At 32.7% G+C, this 19,230-nt stretch overlaps 1 protein-coding gene across 1 annotated transcript; it reads left to right on the plus strand.

The window, feature by feature from the left end:
• The first annotated feature begins 122 nt into the window (after window positions 1–122).
• LOC127700153 (plancitoxin-1-like) lies at window positions 123–18,796 on the plus strand. Its single transcript, XM_052203572.1, has 7 exons — window positions 123–289; window positions 821–995; window positions 10,325–10,403; window positions 11,206–11,367; window positions 14,092–14,423; window positions 16,903–17,031; window positions 18,578–18,796. The coding sequence occupies exons 1-7, from the start codon at window positions 192–194 to the stop codon at window positions 18,674–18,676; spliced, it is 1,074 nt and encodes a 357-aa protein (XP_052059532.1). The 5' UTR covers window positions 123–191; the 3' UTR covers window positions 18,677–18,796.
• Window positions 18,797–19,230: the final 434 nt, after the last annotated feature.

The raw sequence follows: 19,230 nt of genomic DNA on the forward strand, positions 1-19,230 counted from the left end.
GACAATCTATCCTTGGAGATTTAAAAGAGATAAGTTAGTTCAGGATAAATTTATAGAGTGAGAAAACTTTCCCATTTAAACAAGGAAATAATTTAACTGTATTTCCTCAATAACTAAAAACGAGGAAGTAATATTAAAAAATCACATGTCAATTAGTTCCTGTATAAAATGGTGTTCTGATTTTAGCGAACATGTATCGAACGATGTTTGTGTTTGTGTTTCTGTGTATGCTTGTTCATGCTATTTTTTGTATGGAGTGCAGATCGCAGACTAATAAACCAGTTGATTGGTAAGATTTAAGTCAACTTATAACATTTAAAACTTTATATTATCTTACATCTATAGCAACTTTACAGTTGTCATTCTTTTTGTACTTGTTTAAACACTTCGGGGATTTTAATTGACAAAAAACAATTGAAAATTAGATAAAAAACTGAATTCTGAAATTTTTTGCCAAATACGACTTAAGAAATCTATGCCCGGGGGTAGAAAAACCTTAATATTCTGCTAACCTTTCAGTAAAATCACATATAGAATCTAGCTCAGCATATCGGTCTAACACAAAGAACATAAACATGTTAACGACAGGAGCCACATGTGGAGCAGGATCTGTTTACCCGGATCACCTGAGATCATCGCGGTTTCTGGTGGTGTTCGTGTTGCTCAGTCTTTAGTTTTCTATGTTGCGTTTTGTACACTGTCGTTAGTCTTTTGTTAGTTCATTTTCGACTTATGAGTTTGACTTTCCCTTGGGTATCTTTTTGCCTCTCTTTTTTAGTACTGAATATGCCTTCATTAAATATAGATTATATATTGCAAGGTTCATAGTGTACAAGATACCTAAGCTGGGAAGTCATACTCATCCTAATTTCAAAGCTGGGACGGGATTTTATTACATGGATAATGATTCTCCTGAACTGACACTTTCTGACAGAGGATTAGATGCTAAGAGTGATGCCTTGTTCCATACACTCGACCAAATCTACAGTAACAAGGTAAGTTCAATGCAATGTTGCGATGACAAACTGACAACGTCATAGCAGAAAGCGAAAAAGACAAAACAACAGTATACGAACAGTACATAAATATAAGAAATTGTGGTATGAGTGCCAATGAAACAACTCTCCATCCAAGTCACAATTTGTAAAAGTAAACCATTATAGGTCAAAGTACCGTCTTCAACACGGAGCCTCGGCTCGCACCGAACAGCAAGCTATAAAGGGCCCCAAAATGACTAGTGTAAAATAATTCAAACAGGGAAACCAACGGTCTAATCTATATAAAGAAACGAGAAACACTTAAGAACCACATCAACAAACGACAACCACTGAAAAATCATGTCTTAATTCTTATAAAAAAAAATTGTCCATCATTGTGATGAGCAGTGAATTTAACTCAAATAGACTTCCTTATTGGAAGCTTGTTTTGCTGAGTGGTCATGACAGGTGCCACGCACTGAGCAAGATATAACACTGTGCGGGACAAATTTGCCATTCAAGAATTGGCAAATCTGACTTTGTCGGTTTACAAGATATCAAAAATATTTTTTGCCCAAGTGATAGATAATCAAAAAAATTAAATCTCCCCATATGTCCCAACATGTCACCGTTGTCACTGTTGTCACCACAGCTTATTAAAAGTACATTTCCCATGGGAAATTTAAAAATTCCCATGGGAATATTCGAAGTTCCCATGGGAAAAGTTAAAGTTCCCATCGGAAAAAGTACTTTTCCCATGGGAATTTTAAAGTTCCCATCGGAACTACAATTTCCCATGGGAACATAAGTAGATAGTTTCTTCCCATGGGAATTTGTGTTCCCAAGGGAACTAATTTTTCTTCTCATGGGAACACATTTTTCCCTTGGGAACATTTATTCTTCCCATGGGAATTAAAATTCTTCCCATGGGAAGATATATTTTTCCATGGGAACATTATTTCAGAATTTGTACAAGAGCTATGAAATATCGCAATGGACTGGCAGTTACTAGTAACCATGACTGGAACAGTTTAACAAGCATTCCATTTGATAAAAAAAAAATGTAATTTCAATAAATTAAAAGTATTTCTATCATACTTTTACACTCAAAAGTCTTTTATTACCGTTGAATGATTGATAGAAATTCTACCGTCCAGCGGCTGATTTTACAATTTGAATCTCTCACCTTTGTTTTCGATCAATAGCATCGTGCATTTCATGTAATAGTGTTCGCTGAACTGTCAAGTATCGGAGCCATGCCTTTGTATTTCAGAATTTAATTTAAGAATAAAAATTATAAATCTGTTTTAATCTATATACATGGGAAATCACGAGTCGTGTTTAAGATTGTTTTCTAATTATAATCCTATAATTTCATGAAATTGACTTCATAATTATTATTAATGTACTTATTCTTTTTCGTCGACGTAACTCGACATGCGTGGTTTTCGCCACTAGAAAGATGTGCACTTACTTTTTTAAAGTTTATTTCATTCATTTGGTCAAATTTCCTAATCATGCTAATGCAATATTGTTACTCGTCTGCACAAAAATCTTTTATTTCAATTCATTTTTGGCAAACACATTTGAAAGTCTTGTTAGATTTGTCTTTTATGATCTCTCAGGTAAATATCAAAGAGAATCCAGAGTTTTGCATTTACAAGGACGGATGAGGATTTATTATATACTTTATGATATATTCACTTGTACTTTACCGGTAGGCTGTCTTCGTGTAATTTATGGTTTAAAGGAATACGAATACTTTATTTCTCATAAAATTTCAATTACTAGTTATCGAGAACATACATAAACATAACTATAAGGTAAAAGTATTACATGCATGTGTAAACGATACAATTAAATTAACTTGGAGGACTAACTTTCACATTTATAACTTTTACATAGTTTTTCTAATATTACAATATTTGATGAGTTAAATTGTTGATCAACTTTAAAGATATTAGGGTTTGACTAACAGTAGTTTCGTAAATATTTCCTTCTTTCTATAGTTTAAATGTTCTACAATTCATAATGTAATGGTACTGTCTCGTCACCAATGTTGTTTGTGTCACAGAGACGGCAGATTATGTTTTCTCTCTGTAAATCTTGCCACCTTCCAGACTCAATCGGCAAGTGGTGACTACCACATCTATATTTGCATAATATATAAATGAATTTAGTAAGGTAAAAATGAAAAGTATTTTTTCAAATCGTTTAATTCTTTTTAAAAATACGATAACATTACGTTTTATGCGATTCTGCAATAAAAGCAAAGCATTCTTGTTGAAACTGGTCTTTGGGTTTTTGTTTAATAAATTTTGACACCCATTTATCACAAACTATAATATTAGACATAATCATACCGCAGATCATACCGTAATTATCAAAAATATTTTTCATAAATGATATCCACTTAGTTTCTATTCCGTTATTAGCATAATATAAAAACAGAAGTTTGTATAATTCAACACAAATTTTACTTTCTTTTCCATTAAGAAGTGTACTCTAGAAATGTATCATTCGCAACTTTACATAGGACAGTAATGGGTATCTGTCAAGCTCTGCATACGGTATGAAATTTGGAGTAGACTGTTTTAACTGTAAGGAGCATTGTCGTCTTTTGCATCTAGATCAAAGACTAAATTGAATTATTTTTCCGATTGGATACAGGTGAAACAAATATTTGATTTTTTAATTGCTGATGATTTTTTGTACGAATAGACTGAGACTACTATAACACATAGAGAACATTCGAAATAGTTTTAATTTGCACATTTTTTTAAATTTGTATTTTTTCCTCACTAGGTAGGTGAAATTATGTATAAACTTTATTGTAAAATTGCGAAACTTGCATTACGGGCATATTCTATACTTCTAAGTTTGAATTAAGAGTCTAAACTTTTTTCAAATATTGAATACGCAACCAAATCTCTGTAATCTTATCCATGTATTATTTATGTTTCTGTCAAAGGCGTTTGATTGGGTATTAGTTTAAAGTAGGCGAGGTTTTCGGTAACTTTCCTCCAATCAACTGGCCTATTCGACAAACCTGTGTGCGCTGATGCGTGTAAACTGGCTATTTTAACGGTACGTGTCTTACATCGGAATCTGTCGTGCGTGACCAATGTTTATTGTAGAATTTCTTGTCATGTGGTCAAATTATCTGACATACAAGTTTTAAAGGTTAAAACTTAAATTTGCTTTTTGAAAGATTATTTTCGGCAGTGCCCCCGATATACGGTCCTAAAGTGTTTAAGAAAAACAAGACTTTAAAAGAAGGATGCATATTAACAGATAATATAATCTGGGACTATTATACTTAGTATTATAGTCCCAGATATAATACATGTATGATATGGCTCTGATATTAACTATAACGTGTTCTGGAAAAAAATTAAGTGTCCGAGAATTTGAATTACCTAATAAGGGCATCTCGATCACTTTCGACAAAATATTATTGCATGAATGGTAAATCGCTGATTTTTAATTCTAGAAGTGGTTTGTGACTGTTATAATAGTGACATTTATACGCATTCTGGTTTAAGTTTACAATGAACACACTCAGAGAACACACTATACATTTTTCTTTGAAATATCAATCTTTTTTGGGCCGACTTGCCTTATCATACGTTTCATTATATTTGAATGCTTCAAAACTGCTTCAAAATACTATAAGCCTGTATTGTTGTTATGTTTTAGGGTCAATGACTCCCTCCCCCCCCCCCCCCCCTCCAAAAGTAAAATAATTGTATATTTAATTTCAATAATTGTTTTAAAACGTAATATCAATTAAGGTCAGCCAAACCCGAATTCAACAACAAGGAGTGTCATTCACCGGGTTTATTTTCTTTTAGAGGTTTTGATCTTTTTATTGTATTCAATAAATAATAGTAAAATTTACTTTCCATATACATGTTTGACTTCCTAAATAGCACTTGAAAATAAATTTTGAACAACGAATTTGTCACAATTTCGCTTTTGTCGTCTGCCCAACTTAGTTTGGTCTTGCAATATGCATGAGATACTTGTCACTGAACGTTGAACAAACAGTAACTATCCACCAATCCATCTGCAATTGCGATACCTCTGTTACATACCCGTCATTTTGTCACATGCTTGGTACTATTCTTTGAACAAATTTCGTGTTGTAAGCCGATTTTGTCCTACATTTAAATTGTTCTTGTCAAGTAATACATTCCTTGAACAGGTTAAAATGTTTAACTAAATCCTATAAAATCAATTTGGTGCATTGGTTCTTTGAAACACAATTTTGTTAATTTTAGCGTGTCAACCCCTCGTCTAGTAGTGATTTCGGTTTGTATAATCATACAACAAAAGTCTATATTTGTATACTAGTAGTAAGTTATTGTTTCATTTTATATGTTTACTATTGGTGACATCAAATAAAATGTTTTGCAGGTTGTACTAAGCCATACGAAATTTAAATATCATATTTAAATGCAAACTGAAGGATCTAAAATTTAAATGATTTAAGTAAAAACTATAATGAATACGGAGCAGGGGTATTGCACGAAGTCATCCAGACTAGCCGAATTATAAATCCTAGCCTCCGTACTTGTATGATCACTTGATCCAAAATCAAGCTTGTCTGATGGAGAAAAAAACAACGCTTTTGGTTAAGGACTACAGTTGAAAAGTAACATTTGCTACCAATCCATGCAAAATAGTAAGATGTATGTTCCTGGGCGTATAATGCACAAAGAAAGGGTTGTTATGTACTTTTGAACTTAGTAAGGTAGTATGGTTACCATACGCCTTCCTGCTACAGATACGATCGACGTGCACTACAGCAGAATTACGGTTTCAGTTGTTAAAGTACACAAACAAATTAATTGGGCTAATTTGAAATCTCCTGCATAGTTTATTTCATTGGCAATCATATTCAAGAAAAGTTGTAAATCTTGAATATTCTGTTATATCTTTATGAAGCTTGATTGAGACGTAGATTCACTCAGATACCGATCATTGTTATCTTTTCTTCATTTACACAAATGAATGTCCGGGATTCGGAATATGGCAGTTATACATATATTCTCAGTTTACATTTAGTTTGAAGCATTATCGAACTAATACGACTTTCATCTTTAAAATTTACTTTGCATTAAATATCTAAATGAGATTACATAGGAATAACTTGTGGTGTATTCATGTATATGTAATAAAAAAAAAAGAAAAGAAACCAACAGCAATATTTGACGAAGACGAAATTAATGATGGAATTTTAACGTCGAGTGACATATATTACAATGCATGTCGAAACAGAACTTGAAATTGACAATAGGAATTAATAGAACAGTCGCTTTTCCAAAGAATTCACGCTTAGTTGGGATTTCACGTGCTATTTCACATGGTTCGCATTATAGTTATGCATGTACAAAGTAACTAACAATTGTAATGATTTCTTTAACTGTTCTAAAACGTTCTAGTTGAAATAAAAATCTGTGATTTTTCTATATTCGTACTTTCGACGAAGCAAAGTAAGTTCTATATAGATCTGGATATATATGCATAAAACAATATCCAATCGTAGTATAAATTTATTGTAGAACATGTAGAAAAATCCGTCCGTTCGGGTCAAATCTTAACTTAAGTACCATATGCATATACGGACCCTGGATTTAAATCAGATCTGTTCTGGCGGTTTTTGTCTTTTTTTCAAAATACATATTTTTAATTGTGACTATCTTTAGTTCCGAACCTTTCTATCTTTCTAAACCAACGATCGGCAAGTGCGTTCATTTTTGTGAATTAATATTTGAATGTTTTGAAATATCCATTATTATTGACAAGAAGTATAAACTTACATTTTCAAATTTTACCGATGGAAAATATCTCAATAAATTGTTAATTCCTCAAATCTTTGGTTGGAATTAAATATCATTCATTGCACGAGAACTGTATTTCATAAACAACTGGTGGTAAAATTGACCACACGTATGAGTTTAGTAATATATAGTATATCAATGTACACATGATGTATATTATAACAGATGATTTTTTAAAATAAAGTTCCAAATTACCGTCCGCGCGTACACTGCTCAGCAGGCGGTGCGGTGCGTAAACCTGCATTACGTGTAATAAGAGTTTTTAAGCCCGACAGGAAATCGCTTGAATACCTGGAAGTGTCACCTCACAGTACCTCTGGCAATAATTTCTTTAGCCATGCTGATGGTCAAGTTAAGGAATTAAATAAAGGTATTATATAAATACTGTGACATAAAAAGATTTTATAAATGTATATTAGTCCCAGATAAAAAAAATATTGGAAACAATTTTACACGGAACACCGCTAGTTAATTAGGGTTTCTAACTATATATGAGAGAATCCATAAAAGAAATTGCTCTCAATTAATTCCCCTATATTTACTTGAAAACTTGAAATATGCATTATAAAGAAATAAACTTGATCGCATAAACTTAACCTTTATTATACTAATTATGGAATATGCATAGTTTTACATATGTCAGTCGTTAATCTACATATTTCGTTTAGGTGTCAGACCACCAATTACTCCTTCCAATTTAGAACGTATGTAAAAGTAGCCCTACTCTGACACAAAATAGTGCTTTTGATGTCATTGTTTACTTAAACTAACCAACAAATTTGCAGAAATGAAACTTTTGGTGAAAGGGAAATATATTTAGACTGGGAATTATACTAACGGGATTGGAAACGTTACACCAATCAGTGTAATAATACTCACATCACTGTAGTTAGAACGAGACTTTACGTTAGTATATTAGTCCCAGATTTAGACCATTTTGAGCCAAAATTCACTTGTCTATGAGTTTGCATTAAAAATTCAGGATTATTGTGCTACATAGTATACATATTTCCAGAAAACCGGGAGTTATTAGTACCTGTGTTTTCAAGATCAGAATTTTCTTATAAGACTTTAAAAATGAGTTGAAAATTGGCATGTAGAAAGCACGGTGATACATGTACAATTCAGGATATACCTGGTTTCTTTGAAGTTATACTTAAGGTTAAATATTTAGAAAGCTGTGAAAATTGAAAAATTTGGTTGAACAGATTGGATTTTTAATTGGTGGTCTGACACCTCGAAATAGGCCGGAAATTGCTAGTAGACAGAAGAAAGTCAAGAAAGCTCATTGTGTTATATTCTTTACATAAAGAGACTGCCCTTGATTATCTCTGAGATTAAATGCTCCCAATTATTGGTCAAATTCAAATTATGATTTACGAATTAGTAACAACTATGTAGTACCCCGCGTCATAGACTAGATATAATTAAAACATCTTTTTTTCCCATCTACTTCTATTGAATGGAATTTTAAACCCCGACATATGGACTTTCTGAAATCTAAAAACACCCACCCTTCTTCTTTAGTTGTGGTGTAAGAAAACTTAATATCATTAATGGTTCAGAAGTATGCGAAGCTCCTCAAATGCAGATCTGTGTTAATATTAAACTAAATCCTGCATGCATGTAGCCATGCTGTTTAGGATTGTATTTACAATTTTTTCGAGTGCCCATTTCACAATGAAGTAAGAGAAATATTGTTTTTGATTTTAAAAAGATATGTTATACCAATTGAGCTGTTCACTGTGACCTTTATACATTTCAGCGAAGTAAAGCAACTTTTGAATCTGTGCAATCTTATATCAGAATTACACAAAGATTCAGAACTTCGCATACAATTAAAATTCTGCCTTCCTACTTTTCACGCCAGTTCATATTACAAAAAATATCATATTGCGTTTTCGTTTTTGTTTATAGTTTGTATTACATCTATTTCTATTTTGTTTTTCGTTATTATCTTATGTATTTTGTGTTCAATCCCATATGCTACTTTTGAAAATAAAATGTGTTTAAACAAAAACAAAACAAAAACGAAGATAAGTCACACAAAAAAAACCTCAAAATAACAAACTTGTACATTTGATACATGTACATGTATATGTCACAGAAATCACTAATCCATGTCAATGTTAAGTTTTTAAAACAATACAACGGAGACTAATAATATGACTTCAATTTACTTTGTTTCTGTTCTTGTAATTCATCTACATAAACTGCCTATACAAAATATAATACGAAAGGAATCAAAATATTGAAATAAAGACGTCCGTAGAAATACCACAAATGACCACCTCAATAATACGCACTAGAGACTTGATGTGATGATACAGTTGCCACAAAGGACATGAAATATAAAAGTAGGCTATGTTATTTTAAATTAAAAAAATAAAAAAATAATTCCAAATTATATAATCACATCTTAAGTAATTACCATGTAAATGTTTTAACGACATGTGCCACACTCTATTGATCGTCATCTGTGTGTAATCGATCGAAATTCATGTTCATTCAACCAGAACCCGTTAATTACGCACGTGTATACAGATTGTAAATGAATATTATCTCAGCATGTTATCATGGTTATAGTGTTTTTGTTTTATGGGCCTTGTATTTTGCAAAAAAAAAAATTTTAAATGGAGTTTTTCTAAGCACCGGAAAAAAGTTGTTAAACATTTATTATCTATTTTCCAATAAGTTCAATAATAGAAATTTGTATTCACAACACACACGCACAACTTATTTAAAAACTTACTTGCCATTACTTCATATTTAACTGGATAATCAGAGTTTTTATGGAAGTTGCATGTTGAGAGCAGCTTTAGATTTGAAACCATATTGACATTTTGTAGAAAACCTGCATACTGCAATAATTTAACATAAATCCTGCATTTTCAACAAATTTTTATTTTTCTAGGAGAAACACAATCAAACGGAAAACATGTTCCATACATAAAATATCTGTTTCAATGAAAAGAAAAATTGTTCCCATAGGTAGACAAATTTTTCCATGGGAAGAAAAATTGTTCCCGTGGAAAGAAAAATTGTTCCCATGGGAAGATAAACTATTCCCATCGGAAAAGTTAAATTCCCATGGGAACTCTCTGTATTCGTCTTTTCCCATGGGAACTGTAAAGTTCCGATGGGAACTTTAAAATTCCCATGGGAAAAGTACTTTCCCACGGGAATTTTTAAATATCCCATGGGAAATGTACTTTTAATCAGCTGTGGTGACAACAGTGACATGTTGGGACATATGGGGAAATTTAATTTTTTTGATTATCTATCACTTGGGCAAAAAATATTTTTGATATCTTGTAAACCGACAAAGTCAGATTTGCCAATTCTGGAATGGCAAATTTGTCCCGCACAGTGTTATATACTTTCCTTTCGGTGCATTTATAATATTCTATTTTTTTTAATCTTTAATTGCACAAGCTTTAGTGGCTTGATAACCTAATAGTTTTGAAATTTCCTGCTCAACTTGAGTGATTTGTATTTCAGACAGACGTTGGCTATTTTATGTATAGTGATCACACACCAGACAATAGAACTGGCGCTGACCCAAGAGGACATTCTAAAGGTAAAAAATGACAAATGTAGAGAGGCTTGTTTTCTTAAGCTGTGTCATTTTAAATGATTCTTTGTAGGAAATTGTATTTTGTATAATCATGATAACGGCCATTTGACATGATATGCTCCAAAACCTTGTTTCATATGCATTTTATCAGAGACATATAATACAAATGTATAAGTTGTCTCTAATTTCATGCAAAACTGGAAGTTGACGCCGATCTCGCAGCATTTCAAAAAGTTGAGATTGCTCCTGAAACAACGTTTTTTTTTACAGTTTACCTTGCAGACTTTTATGAAAAACAATGTGTGAACATTTTATTCTTACTATTTGGAAGTTAGAAGTTATAAGTTGTAACTTTATAAAATGGAGAAGGGTAGGTAAGGCGCAAATAGGAATAAATAAAATATGAAACAAACCGCTGCTCTGGGCTGTCTTCCCCCGCCGGAGGGTTGACCCTAGTGTAACCAGCTTTTAGATACCAACTAGATTCAAATGACAGTTTAGTTAGTTTAAACACATTGTATTGCGAAATACACAAAAAATTCGGACAATAAATGTTCCAAATTATTAATAAACAAACACACTAATACACATGCATCAGCGATAAGTATATAAAGAAATGATACATTCGTAGTAATTTCATGCAGTATTAATCATTTTTAATTCTAAACTTATATCAAGAATTTATATAGTTGCAGCTAGCACACCAAACCAAAAATACATCTGATAAAGGCTATTTTTGAAATACGCTTTACGCGCACTCAATTAAATTGATAAAAAAAATGTATAGCAATGTTTTGTTTTTCAGGAGTTTTGGGATTTGAACAATCAGGTGGATTTTGGATGGTACATAGCGCGCCTCAATTCCCGCCATTGAGGTCTGATGGCTACAAATGGCAAGATAAGGCCTCTAAAAATGGACAGACTTTCCTGTGTATATCTTTAGACTACGCCATCGTTAATCGTACAGGTACGACACATATAAATGTAGAGTGTACTCAATAGAGATACATGTATGCAAGTATATATAAATTATAGGCCGTGCTTTTGTATATTGCTTCGCATAAATTAAAAAGCACATTTTGATTATCAGTTTTTCCGAATTCAAGTCATATAATATAATATATATAAACAATGTAATTATGATAACATTATCACAAGTCAAGTTGTTCTTATAAATATGGTTTTGGTTGTTCTGTGTATGTACTGTTGGGTCTTACGCTTATAAACATGAAAAAGGTTTTGAGCACATGGATTCCAAAATTTTTGTCAAAAGCTTGCCTTAAAAAGTAGGTGTTGTATGATTGCCAATGAGACAACTAAACATCAAACACCCAAGGTCGAGAGTGTAAATAAGTACAAGTCAACGCATGATGGTGATACCAAAAACGCATATCGTTCGCACTAGGTTTCATAAATCAAGGTCAGATATCGTAACAAGAATTGCAGTCTGGTAACCTCAGTATTTTTGTGGTAAGATTTCGTCTCAAGATGTGTGGTTAGATATCCTCACACGTATTGTTGTTATATATATCCTTACAATGATTGTTTCCAGATATCGTTTCATGTATTTTCTCCAGATTTATAATTTGTATCTCCAGATATCGTCACACGTATTTTCTTCGGATATAATCACACGTATTGTCGTGCGATGTATAGATCAAAAAGTTTCCTTCAGCCAACAGCCAGAATGCGAAATGTTTTGTCTAGTAAACGCATCGAACGAGACAAAAAAGCTTTACATTGTGTCGCGTGGTTGATATTTAACAATATTCCTTTCGCAGAAAACTCGTAAATTATAACTAACCATATCCTTACGCGGGAAAAACGAAAATCTATTTAACGTAACTTCCTAGTCTCCATTAAATACAGTGTGATGCTTGGATGTCCTAACGAAAGTAAACTTGATAAGTTACGCTCTCATTTTATGACGTCTATAAAGTCTCATCACACACGCTTATCACTTCACCTCATACGATAAGTTCTGATGAGGTCTGAATGTCGTGATACGATAATTACGAAACGACTGAGCAGGATGATATAGGCATGTGGAAAGTCTTAATTAACGGTTTGTTCACTTATATCTTCATTCTTTTGTCTTATGATAATAACTGGAGTGTATTCCTTCGTCTTGTGTTTTAAAACTTCATTACTTTGTCTTGTGTTTATTTGTAAATTTGTGTTAAGATATCTATTTATTTATAAATTTGTGTTAATATTTCTATATTCATTTGAATTGTCTTTAGATATCTTTATTCCTTTGAATTGTCTTTAGATATCTGTATTTCTTTGTATTTTTTAAAAATATCCTTATTTCGTTGATTTGTGTTCAGATATCTTTATTTCTTTGATTTGTGTTCAGATAAAATTGAGAATGGAAATGGGGAATATCTTTATTCCTTTTTATCCTGCAATTAGCCAACTATTGTACAAATAACAGGTACACAAATAATTTTTTGCTTTATTTGTACTTGTACAAATAAAGTCTCCTGTTACTCCTCTTCCATGTTGAGCAAGCGGTAATGTGGATATTTCTTTTTGCGTACCAGTTCATTTTGGGGTCCTCTTCGTGGTCCGCGTTTAAACTATGTCGATTTCTTTGAAAAAAATAGAGACAATGATTTAGATTTTAACAACTAAAGTTTCAAGTGTTGGGTGTATATTTCAGGATAAAAACAATATATGTACATTGTCGGAAATATAAAATTTATTTGTACTCGCTGTGAAACAGGAGAAAAACTCGGCGAGCCTCGCTTTTCGTCCTGTTTCTAAAGCTCATACAAATAAATTTTATATTTTCCGACAATGTACATATATTGTATTTGTATTGTGTTAAGATATCTTTATTCCTTTGTGTTGGGCTAATATATCTTTATTTCTTTGTATCGTGCTAATGTATCTTGAGTTTTGTGTTGTGGTAATATATCTTCATTCCTTTGTATTGTGCTAAGAAATATTTATTCCTTTGTATTTTGCCAAGATATCTTCATTCCTTTTGTGTCGTACTCCTTCGTATTGTGTGTATATATCTTTATGCTTTTGCATTGTGCTAATACTAGTATATGGTTATTCCTTTGAATTTTGTTTAACATCTTTATTCCTTTGTATCGTGCTGAGACATCTTTATTCCTATGTATTGTGCTAAGATATCTTTATTCTTTGTACTGTGCTCAGGTATATTTATTCTTCATTCACATGTTTTGTCTATAGATATATTTATATGCTCATTGCTGCATGGTAATGCATTGACAATTGTCTCTTGATGGGTTGTTGACTTATTGGTACATACCCATTACTCATCATTTAGCTTTATGTATGTATATTCAAATGAATTGTGCTTAGATATAGACTTCATTAACGATTATTGTTTTCAGACGTCTTTATTCAAATATATGAGGGTCTGGATGGGGTTTACAGAATAGAGAATAATGCGCCAATACTGTAGAAAAGAGAGCCAACAAATAAAGAATAGAAAAAAATAGGCAAACAAGTAAAGAATAGAGCATAACGGAGTGCTGATATATCAAGAATAGAGAATAATAAACAAAATTTATAAAGAATAGAGAAAAATGGTTTAAAATTTTAAAGAATACAGTATTGAAGGAAACCTTATCCACATCCTCACATATGCTTTCTCACAGATACATTTTTTAAAACATTTTTTATATTAGTCCTAATAATATTCTATTCACAGGAACGGTATTTAGATACATTTTCCCTTATATATACGATGTTGCCTTTCCTGCAATGTTCAACAAAGATTATCCGATGTTAAGACGTTTTAGTGTAGACAAAGGTACAAGGCAGCTTCATGTACAAAAGCCGCCATGGTGTGACGTCAATGAATTGCCAACAAAAGATGGTGTGGGTTTCTTTAGTTTTTCTAAGTATGGAAAGTTCGGGAATGATTTATATGATGGCTTCTTATCAAAAGAACTTCAGCAGGACTTACTTGTGCAGTCATGGATAGAGGCCCAAAAAACAGCGGGAGATAAGCTACCTTCAAACTGTTCAATACAGTACAAAGTAAGTGCAGTCATACATAGAGACCAAAAAACAGCGGGAGATAAGCTGTCTTCAAACTGATCTATAAAGTACAAAGTAAGTGGAGTCACGGATAGAGACCCAGAAAATACAACGAGACAGGCTGCCTTCCAACTTTTCTATTAAGTACAAAGTAAGAGCAGTCATGGATAGAAACAAAAACAAAAAGAAATCAGCGGAAGATAAGCTGCCTTCCAACTGTTCTATACAGTGCAAGTTAAGTGCAGTCATAGATAGAAACTAGGGATGTCAACGAGTACTCGAGTACTCGAGTATCGCTCGGTAGTACCGAGTATCGAATACCAAAACGATACTCGACTAATCGTTTTCCTGTTAGAATGTGTTGCATTCTTAAAGAAATAATATTTTTATTAGGAGCACCTACCTGGAAATTAGATATTAATCAAAATCAGTCAAAATTGAAATACGTTTCGAATGTTTACGTTCATTGTCATTTAAAATTCCTCCGAGCATATGTAGGCTATGAGCAAGTGCACCTTTCTAATGCTAACACTTTTGGTTAATCTTGTCTTAGTCATTATCTGTATCGACAGAGCAAATATTTTCATTAGCAGAACTGTGAATTACGTAACAAAGTTGAGATATCAACTCGTCACAGAAAAAAGCTTACAAGTTAATATTTCTAAATATAAATCAATTCGTTGAACCCTGTGTCAACCCTCAGAAAATGGTTAAAGGCATTAGTAAGTTTTAATCAGCACCCCTTTGTTGATCATTAAATGTGTTTTTTAAGATTTTCAAATACTATTGTTTGAGTAATCATTTTTCTATAGATGTTTATATTATTAATTAATTGATTAAATCATTGCCAGTTTACATATTTAGTACATGTTGTAAATGAGCTATTAATTATGGTATAAAATTCCTGAAACTATAATCTATCGGGTTTGGGTAATCATGTTGAGGGTTTTACGTCCATAAGACAACGTCCCACAATACGTGAAATGTGTATAATTTTGTGTTTCCATTTTGTGGATGTTTTTCCGAGCGAGTACTCGATTATCTCTAATAGAAACCCCCAAAAAACAGCGGGAGATAAGCTGCCTTGCCTTCCAACTGTTCTATACAGTACAAAGTAAGTGCAGTCACGGATAGAGACTCAGAAAACAGTAGGAGATAAACTGCCTTCTTACTGTTTGAAGAACGGTCACGAATAGTGACTAAAAAACACCTTGAGATAAGCTGTCTTCAAACTGTTCTTTACAGTACAAGGTAAGTGCAGTCACGGATAGAGACTCAGGAAACAGCAGGAGATGAGCTGCCTTTTTACTGTTCTAAGTACAATCATGAATAGTGACTAAAAACACCTAGAGATAAGCTGCCTTCCAACTGTTCTATACAGTACAAGGTAAGTGCAGTCGCTGATAGAGACTCAGAAAACAACAGGAGATAAGCTGCCTTCTTACTGTTCGAAGAACAGTCCCGAATAGTTATTAAAACACCATGAGATAAGTAAGCTGCCTTCCAACTGTTCTATACAGTACAAAGTAAGTGAAGTTACGGATAGAGACTCAGAAAACAGCAGGAGATAAGCTGCCTTCTTACTGTTCTAAATTTAGTCATTGAAAGAGACTCAAAACAACTCGAGACAACCTGCCTTCTAATTGTCATATACAGTACAATTTTAATGCAGTCATGGATAGAAGAAAAAACACCTTAAGAAAAGCTCCCTTCAACCTGTTCTCTACAGAACTAGGTAAGTGCAGTCTAGGATGGAGACACAGAAAATACCTTGAACCAAAATGCCTTCTAACTGCTCTATATAGTACAAGGTAAGTGCATTCATGGATAGATACAAACAAACAAAAAAACACCTTGCGACAAACTGCCTTTTAACTGTTCTATACAGCACAAGTTTAATGAGGTCTTAGAAAGAGAGTCAGAAATTAAAAAAAAATTGCAACAACAAAAAAAATTACAACAACAAAAATTAAAAAAAAATAAATTAATAAATCATCAAATGAGCTGCATCGGATAGAAATCGACCTTATGCAATTGCACGTATACATGTACATTTATGAGACTTTGATTCCTTTTTGAACATTCAAATACGAGATAAAAGATGAATTTAGGTCCGTTGTGTAGGGTTCTTATATCAACTCAATTTTGAAACAGTTACAGACTTTTCATAGAATATTTTTAACCTGAAGTAAGTTAACAGATGCATTGATATTCATTTGCATAAGGTCGATTTCTATCCGACGCAGCTCAAATGTTAAAAAGATCAGACACATATCAACAGACTGCCCGGAGTTAGCACTTTAATCAAAATTGAATTATGAAATTGTCAGAATTAGTCGGTTTACAGTTTTACAAGTATATTGTATGAAGGAAGCTCGATAGATTACGTTGCTTAGTTTTTTCTCAGTATTTTACAAAGTGATTTTTTTAAAATTTATATTTATTTTAATGAAATTCAAAGAAAATTGTACATTTACAGGTTTACAATGTCAAAACAATGAAGTTTCCAGATAAGAACATAGAATTTTCAACATCCAAAGACCACTCTAAATGGGTTGTCTCTAAAGACAATGGGAACTGGTTGTGTATCGGCGATATAAATAGACAGGTTAGTATTTGACTCAAAGACGGGTCAATCCGAATGTATTAAGATCTATAAAGGTGTCAGACCACCTATTCAACCACTTCAATTTAGGACGTATGTAAAAGTAGCTCTTTAGATGTCATTGTTTACTTAAACCAGAGACATATATATACATATAAAAAAGAAGATGTGGTATGATTGCCAATGAGACAACTCTCCACAAGAGACCAAATGACACAGAAATTAACAACTGTAGGTCACCGTACGGCCTTCAACAATGAGCAAAGCCCATACCGCATAGTCAGCTATAAAAGGCCCCGAAATGACAAATGTTAAACAATTCAAACGAGAAAACTAACGGCCCAATTTATGTACAAAGTAATGAACGAAAAACAAATATGTAACACAGCAACAAACGACATCCACTGAATTAAAGGCTCCTGACTTGGGACAGGCACATACAGAATGTGGCGGGGTTAAACTAGTTTGAAGGTGCCAACCCTCCCCTTAACCTGGGACAGTGGTATAACAGTACAACATAAGAACAAACTATAAAAATCAGTTGAAAAAGGCTTAACTCATCAGATGGATACAAATAGAAATACATCTAACAAAAACACAGAGTGGACGTGGACGGGTACTTGTACATCCAAACAACAAAAAGATGATAAGTACAGATCTGAGAGTACTCTGGAAATACCCCAAAACATATTCTTCTTTCAGATGGAAATACTCTAATATTTTGAAGGTTTTTATTCTTGAAATAACACAATACTTAGGTCCTTCATATGGAAATAGCCCAATCTTTTGAAGGTTTTTATTCTAGAAATAACACAATACTTAGGTCCTTCATATGGAAATAGCCCAATCTTTTGAAGGTCCTCATTCTCAAAATTGCCCAATATATACGTCCTTCGTATGGAAACAATCCAATGTTTAGAAGATCCGTAATGAACAATATATTGCAGGTCCTTTATGTGAGGGTCAGGATGGATGTCCTTAATTTCTGTATTCTTTAAATTTGCAAAAACACATTTTCTGTAAATTTTCATGAAAAACCTTTCTATTAAAATTTTCTGAAACAATTTAGATGATTTCTTTAGTCTGTACATTGTTCATATTTGTATTCAGTATTGTATTACATTACCTAATTCTTTTATTTTTTTCCAGTTATTCTTTATACTTTTACGTCCCATTATTCTCTATTCTTTATATTCTTTGCTCAGTTTTCTCTATTCAATATTTGTTTGCCATTATCTATTCTGTAAACCCCATCCTGACCCTCATTTTCTCTCCTTTTTTTCATGGCATTGTCTGTTTGTTTACGACTTGGGAGTTTGAATATCCTTCGATATCTTTTGCCTTTCTTTTTTAAATGGAAATAACCATTTTCTATATGAAATTAACTTAAACTATGGACGTTTTTTTTTTATATATGAAAACGATATAAAATATAAGTATCTCGTGATCAAATTTGAAATGCCTCTGTATTCTGATTATAGCCTGTATGCCTTTAGAACTTGTGTTAGGTCTGCAGCTGTATGTTTTCACTCTTTTGTTTCCATTTTAGATGCCACAGAAGAATAGAGCTGGAGGGCAGGTTTGTTTTCAGAATAAATCTGCTTGGAACAGTTTCAAAAAGATTGTCAAAGAATTTGCACCATGTTAAGCATTGAGGAAGTTGTGAAAGATTGTCTAAATTGCCTAAAACTTAACAAAGAACTGACAATTGTGTGAAGAAAAAGATATTTGTACAGGATTTATTTTGTAATAAAGTATATGCCTACAAGTTTTGCTTTGTAACCGCATGTAAACAATAGGATTTAATTTTTATGCCCCACTTAGGGGCATTATGTTTTTTCGGACTGTGCGTCCGTTCGTTTGTTCGTCCGTCCGTCCGTCTGTCCCGCTTCAGGTTAAAGTTTTTGGTCAAGGTAGTTTTTGATGAAGTTGAAGTCTAACTTGAAACTTACTACACATGTTCCCCATGATATGATCTTTCTAATTTGAATGCCTGATAAGAGTTTTGACCCCAATTTCACGGTCAACTGAACATAGAAAATGATAGTGCGAGTGAGGCATCTGTGTACTATGGACACATTCTTGTTTTAACATGGGATAATACTTACTTGAAAACATACTGAAATTTGATTGCTGTCGCAGTCTGTATCCATTATGTTAGGATGGTAAACATTATTCTAAAGTTGCAATTTGTTTGTAAAC

Source organism: Mytilus californianus, unplaced genomic scaffold, assembly GCF_021869535.1.
Source record: "Mytilus californianus isolate M0D057914Y unplaced genomic scaffold, xbMytCali1.0.p SCAF_49, whole genome shotgun sequence".
NCBI classification, from domain to species: Eukaryota; Metazoa; Mollusca; class Bivalvia; order Mytilida; family Mytilidae; genus Mytilus; species Mytilus californianus.

What these genes read in the sequence shown, in the direction of transcription:
- LOC127700153 (XM_052203572.1), top strand. Translation starts at nt 192, where the DNA reads ATGTATCGAACGATGTTTGTGTTTGTGTTTCTGTGTATGCTTGTTCAT. An exon ending in CGCCATCGTTAATCGTACAG is followed by an intron (nt 11,368 to 14,091) that starts GTACGACACATA and finishes TTCTATTCACAG; the next exon opens with GAACGGTATTTAGATACATT. An exon ending in ACTGTTCAATACAGTACAAA is followed by an intron (nt 14,424 to 16,902) that starts GTAAGTGCAGTC and finishes GTACATTTACAG; the next exon opens with GTTTACAATGTCAAAACAAT.